At 38.6% G+C, this 6,947-nt stretch overlaps 1 protein-coding gene across 4 annotated transcripts in view; it reads right to left on the bottom strand.

Annotated features, from left to right (window-relative positions):
• Window positions 1-611: 611 nt before the first annotated feature.
• The window catches only part of LOC115217304, a 25,771-nt gene continuing 19,435 nt past the window's right edge, over window positions 612-6,947 (bottom strand). For all 4 annotated transcript variants that reach the window (XM_036507618.1, XM_036507620.1, XM_036507617.1 and 1 more), the window contains one exon: window positions 612-859. In XM_036507618.1, coding sequence (XP_036363511.1) covers window positions 713-859 — 147 coding nt within the window. In that variant the 3' untranslated portion in view covers window positions 612-712. The remainder of the gene's footprint in view (window positions 860-6,947) is intronic.

Raw genomic sequence — 6,947 nt, 5'->3', positions numbered from 1 at the left:
GAGTCAAGAGATAAATGAGCTAGATAATCTGACACAATACTGGTTTTCTTCTTGTTATTGTTGAATATACCCTAGTTACTTGTGTGTGTGTGTCTCTCTCTCTCACCACTCACACAGGAAAAAAGTAGCAAAAAAAATCAATTCAATGTCAGCAAGAAAAAAACACACATGTCCAGTTGTGCCTCCAGAATTAGCTTAGCTGTATAATTTATTTTTGTCTGATTTAAATCAGAGAGTAATTAAGGGTTAGGGTTAGTAGGTTTGCAACGACTGATGTCTGTGTATCTTCAGGGATTGTGTGACTGAAATCAAAAGCAATGATATATTGTAATACATGTACAAATAACTGATTTTGAGGTCTTTCATTTTTCTGTAAGGGACATCAAGTGTAAAAACTCAAGGTAATCATACTGTTTACAGTTTTTATGATTTGTAGTGGGTTTGTGAATAATCACCTCAAAGTGACCAGATCACAGTCATATTTCATAATCTTGTCTGAACCAAAGACTAGAATGTTCAAATTTGCAAATCTTTCTATGATTTACTAGTATGAGTGTATAATTTTAGAAAGGAAAAACGAAAGAAATTTTTTTTTAAATAAAATCACACAATTGCAAAATATGATATTGAATTTATTTACAAATTTCAGAACCAGGCTTATTGGCACCTGACTCTCACCACACTTTCTTCATAGTTAGGACAAATTCATCATCTATTTAGTTTCTCCAAGTGAAATCCAGTACTGACATAGTCGAGATTGCCATTTCTTCCAATGGTGCTGGCATGATTTCTCATTCATTATGTGCACATCAGCAGGAGAGCCATTTGGATACACCACAATGATTATACCTTTCTTCACCTGAAAAAAAAAGTATTATAGTTTTTAGATTACTAACAATTCAGAATGAATCAAAATCTTAGTTTAAGCTTCAAAGAGAAGCTGATGAAGGGCAGAGATCAATAAAAGGTGAAAGCTGACAATACTGACTTGCATAATACAAGCGTATGACAAAAGGCATGACTAAGTGGTTTAGAAGTTTATTTTGCAATCATGAAGTCTTGGGTCTGATCCCACTATATGGAATTAAACTCAAGACCTCTTGTGCAAGTATTTTATCATAGTCTTGGGTTGACTTTTGAGCAAAATTAGATAGAGGGAAACTATATGGGGCCTTGTCAGATGGACTGTACCTGTAATTCAAAAGAGCAGACAGGATGATTATGGCTGAAATGCTTTAAATATAAGTCTGCTCAGTCACAACTGACCCGAGGCTAAACAACAATACATTGTATGGGATAGCAATTATTCTACTTCAACAATGTTTTACTTGTTTCTAGTATCATCATGAAAACCATGAAGCATACAAAAATTTATCTGACAATATACCAAATGAGATATGTCTTATTGTCCATGTGTACACAATGAAATATTGTCTAAAAGAATATGTAACACAGTAAAGACAAATCTAAATGATTTGGGAATGACCAACAAATTCAGCATAAAATGTGAATGTGGTAAGTCTATATCATGAATCATTTCACACTAAACAGGAGCTATTGAACAATAAATGCAGAGTGATTTGAACTGTTAAGTTATAAGCCAATATTCATTTAGATCAGTGGTTCTCAACCAGAGACCATATAAGATTTTGGTGGGGTCCCCACAGGAAAAAATAGTCAATCGGGAATCCACAGAAGTACTTTAAGGGTTCATCAAAAAATTTTGCTTTACTTGTATTTATTACAAGAAACAACTAGGTTTCTTTCTCTAATATTTTATATAGCTCAACATGTTTCAGGCCACTGAAACATGTTCTCTTTGAGAGTGTAATTTCAAACCTATTCAAGTGAATGTGTGAAAAACAAAATACAATTTTGAAAGTATCTATAAAACTAATTTTCAAACATTGAATGGCTATGGGGTCCACCAGAGTAAAATAGTAATCTAAGGGGTCCATAGGTAAAAATGGTTGAGAACCACTGACTTAGACAGCCCTAAACAAATTACCTACAGCTTAAGCTATATATCTTCTTGAAAACATCATAACCAGTTAGCCATTGAGCTTTTATAAAAAAAAAAATTCATGCTACTAAATAAACTGCTACCATCTACAGTTGTTCTTTGTTATTTTTTGTATTGATGTATTGCATTCTAGCATTGCTAGTTTTATTGGAATATCACAAGTTGGTTTGGTTGGTCACTGGAAGTATGTACATATACTAGCATTAAAAGGACAATAAAATTTTAACTCATACTATAGAGGACAATGCAAAAGTTCATACATATTTAAATCTTTCAAAAGCTAATTTATGTCTGACATGTGTTAATTTCACATGTAATTGTATAAGATAGCAAATCACTTCAATATAGTTTCATTTGTTTCCACTCACATCACCGTGGGAACAATCAAGATTATAAAAATAAATCCAACAATAAACTAAATGAAGTATATCTAACTCAGTAACAAAATATCTTCTTTAATAAATACTAAGATGTATTGTCATCATCATCTCTATATCTATAAACAGCAAAATGTCTGTGTATCTGTGTGTCCTTTATACAAATCCACAGTTTTTCACGTAAAACACTCGCATTTTCTATGGGCTTTCAAAACTGTCTGAGGGTGGTCGTGAAGATCTTTTCATTTCCCCAGTCAACCGAGAAAGTCATTAAGAAAGTTGACAAACCAACCCCTTATGCCCATAAGTTATGGGCATATCCATTCAAAATTGCTAAAACATAGAAATTTGTATGCGGTGTGTGCATACAGCTAGATACACCAATAGACTTCCAGCTGTTTTTTGATTGGACGGAGATAATTTTACCCTTGACAGTTGAATGCGCGTGCACATTTGCAGACAGTCTGTATGACTCAGTGCATTTATGTGTTTTGCGAAGACACGTCATCATGTGTTTTGGCTTTCAAATGTGCATGCTTTTTTGATTTGAGAAATGCAGGGAATAATTAACGAGTTAGGATCTCCAAATCCACATTCTTCAATGGTCCTTAACCCAATGCAGTCATCCTCCTCTGAAATAAACCTGCCATGCATGTCTCCACAGCCAATTTCCTCTACAGCCATGTCATTTAGAACCCCTAGGATGGGTTAGTGATAGATCGGGATTAGAAGCTGCCTATTAGAGGCTCCGAAGCCCCCCTCCATAAGGTCACTGATGAGGTTGAAGGCATGGGTATACTCCTTGTGGAGAAATGGACTGATAAGGTAATCAAGGTAGTCAGAGACTGTGACAGAATACTTAAGCTTAGACTAGTACTGCAACATGGATTAGCAACCATTATCTCGGCCAACGCCCCTCAGCCAGGACTACCTGATGAACAGAAAGACTGGTTCTATGACACCCTCTTGCAGACTACCTCATCAAATGACAGGGACCTTCTGTTTGTGGCTGGTGACTTCAACGGGCTGGAGTTCTGTGATGCAGATGATCCTATGATCTGTAATACTAACTTAAGAAAACCTGCCAGTCACCTGTTCACTTACCAGTCTGGTGAGCACACTTGTCAAATTGAGTACATTCTTGCCAGGAAATGAGAAAGATGGCTACTTATAAATGCCAAAACTTTCCCAGGTGAAGAATGCACCCCACAACGTAGGATAGCAGTAATCGTCTTCAGGACCAGGACTAAATGGCTGCCCAAAGACAACCAGCATGGAAAAGAAGGGTCTGGAAGCTTAAGGATCCTCTTAATGGACAGAGATTTAGACACATATTACTTGAAGCTTTTGACAAAAAAGAGGAGGATATAGCATAACATAATGTGGAGGACAAATGGAGGTTCCTACAGGACCTGTTGACGGCTACTGATCAGATTTGTGGCTGGTGCAAAGTCCCCTCTCACACTAAAGTAACGTAGTGGTGGAACAATGTAGGTGACAGGGCCATTAGGGAAAAGAAACAGGCATAGAAGGACAGGAAGAATGGTGATAGCAGGGAACTGTATCAGATTGCCAGAAGGAAAGCTAAGAGACAGGTTTACTTAGCCAGAAGGGAAGTAGATAAGAAAAAAATTTGCCAATGTTCTGCATCATGAGGACCAGAGACTTGAAGTGTTTTGTATTGCAAGACAGTGTGTGAGAGAGAATTGTGATGTCACAGGTGAGAAATGTGTCTGCATGGATGAGGGATCACTCGCATTTAATGATGCTGTAAAGAGAGAGAGACTTAGAGATGCCACTATGAAAGGTTGCTAAATGAAGAGAATGAATATGAGAAAGAGAGTCTGTGAAATTTTGACCCAACAGAGGAACCAGCTATTCAAACTGACAGTACCTTGGTAGATAAAGAAATTTCTAGCCAAAGATAAACCTCTGTACTTGGTTTTCATTGACGTGGAGAAAGCCTTTGACAGGGTCCTCGATCCTTCATCTGGTGGTCAATGTGGAAATTAGGGATAGATGAATGATTGGTGAGAGCTGTACAAGCCATGTACAGGGATGCTGTCAGTAAGGTGAGGGTTGACAATGAGTATAGTGAAGAATTCTGAGTAGAAGAAGGGGTTCACCAAGGATCAGTCCTCAACCCTCTCTTATTCATCATAGTCCTCCAATCAATAACAGAGGAATTCAAGACAGGCTTCCCCTGGGAGCTCCTATATGCTGGTGACCTTGTTCTAATAGCTGAATCTCTACCAGAAATAAAGAAGATTCAAGTGTGGAAGCAAGGTCAAGAATCAAAAGGCCTTAGAGTCAATCTAGCTAAAACCAAAGTCTTAGGAAGTAAGAAGGCAGACAAATCACAAATCCCTTCAGGTAGCTGGCCCTGATTGATCTGTAGAAAAGGCATAGGTAGAAACTCCATAAGATGTACCTAGCGTAAGCTATGGACATATAAGAGGTGCAACAATATCAAAGGAAAGTTAATTGGGAAGATAGTTTTTGTGTGTGGCAGATGCACAGGGGCAATAAACACCAAAGATGTACAGAAAACAGATTCCATCACAAGCAAGGGGAAAAAAACTAGAAGTAGTTGATAGCTTCCATTACCTAGGCGACCAAGTCAGTAGTGGGGGTGGATGCTCTGAGAGCATAGCTGCTAGAATAAGAATAACCTGGGAAAAGTTCAGAGAGCTCCTACTTCTGCTGGTAACAAAGGACCTCTCGGTCAGAGTGAAAGATAGACTGTATGATGCAGGTGTGCAAACAGCCATGTTACATGGCAGTTGGCTATAAGAAGCATCAAATGTGGTGTGCAAGAGAGATGACTATGCTAGTATGGTCATGTGTTGCATATGGATGAGGACAACTGTGCGAAGAAGTGTTACACCATAACAGTGGAGGGAACCTGTGGAAGAGGTAGACCCAGGAAGACATGGGATGAGGTGGTGAAGCACAACCTTTGAACACTGGGCAATATGCTGTGCTTGAGAAGACCTGTTGAGTCGAGTGAAATCGTAGTCGTAGCCGATGCCAGTGCCACCTGACAGGCACCTGTGCCAGTGGGATGTAAAAAGTACCATTTGAGTGTAGCCAATGCCAGTGCTAGTGGCACATAAAAAGCATCATTCGAGCATGGTCAATGCAAGTGCCATCTGACTGGCTTCCATGACGGTGGCACGTAAAAAGCACCATTCAAGCATGGTTGATGCCAGTGTTGCCTGACTGGCCTCCAAGCCAGAGGCACATAAAAAGTATCCACTACACTCTCAGAGTGGTTGGTGTTAGGAAGAGCATCCAGCTGTAGAAACCTTGCCAGATCAGATTGGAGTCTGGTGCAGCCTCCTGGCTTGCCAGACCTCAGTCAAACTATCCTACCCATGCCAGCATGGGAAGCGAATGATATGATGATGAATGTGAAGTAGGATCCTCAACTACATGGAGGTGTAATATATATACATATACACACACACTTATATATATAGTCAATTCAAATAAACATTCAATTAAAAAAAATGAATAAGATTAAAGGACAAGGAATGTATTAGCTTGACACTCAGTGAAAAGATAAGAGAGAGAGAAACATATATATACATATATATATGGATACACACATATATATACATATATATATATGGATACACACACACACATATATATATACACAAATATATACATAGGTATATAAGGGAGTTAAGGACATGAAGACAAGGAAAGTCCCTGGTCTACCAGGAGTTACTGCCAAGATGCTTAAAATTTAGTGTATAGGTAGAAGTTCACGAGGTCTTGGTTCTCAGCTCCCTCTCATTCATCATTGCCTTCCAGGACATAACAGATGAATTTAAGACTAGCTACTCCTGGGAAATGCTGATGATCTTGCTCTCATAGTGGAATCTATAGCAAAAATAGAAAAGAAACTGCAGACGTGGAAACACAACTTGGAATAATCTTTATATCCAGCTACACCAGCTTTGTGTTCGTCTTCGCATCCAGCCATACCAGCATTGTGTTCATCTTCATGCCCAACTATGCCAGCTTCAAAATCAGGTTTGTCACATCCATCTACACCAGCTTTGTTGAATTTATGATCATCATTGCATTTGTTGTCATGTTCATCCATGCCAAACTCCTCTGCTTCAACATCACATGGTAAGTCCTCAATAGTTGATTCTATTTTGGATGATTCAGACTCCAAGAGCGATTATTTGCCCAGTAGGTCAGGTGATTCCAATTCTGCTAGCAATGACAAGTATCCATTACATCAAAGGGGCAGGAGGGCAGCAGTCCATGGCTTTGGCCAACAGAATATGCTACAGCATGCAATTTTCTACAACAATGCAATTTCTCTGGTACTCCTTGTTTAAAGGCAGACCTTTGAAATCACAGTTTGCCATTGGAGGTATACGATGGATTTATGATGGAGGAAATGTTTGAATACATAGCTGAAGAAACCAATGACTATGCTGCGAAACATCCTCAGAATGCAAGACCTGGACATGACACTAATTGGTTTCTAAATACAGGTGATGAACTCAAAGTTTTCCATGCAC

Source organism: Octopus sinensis, linkage group LG11 (genome assembly GCF_006345805.1).
Source record: "Octopus sinensis linkage group LG11, ASM634580v1, whole genome shotgun sequence".
Taxonomy (NCBI): Eukaryota; Metazoa; Mollusca; class Cephalopoda; order Octopoda; family Octopodidae; genus Octopus; species Octopus sinensis.
The sequence above is the reverse complement of the archived record's forward strand: the minus strand, read 5'-3'. Positions and strand labels throughout refer to the sequence as shown.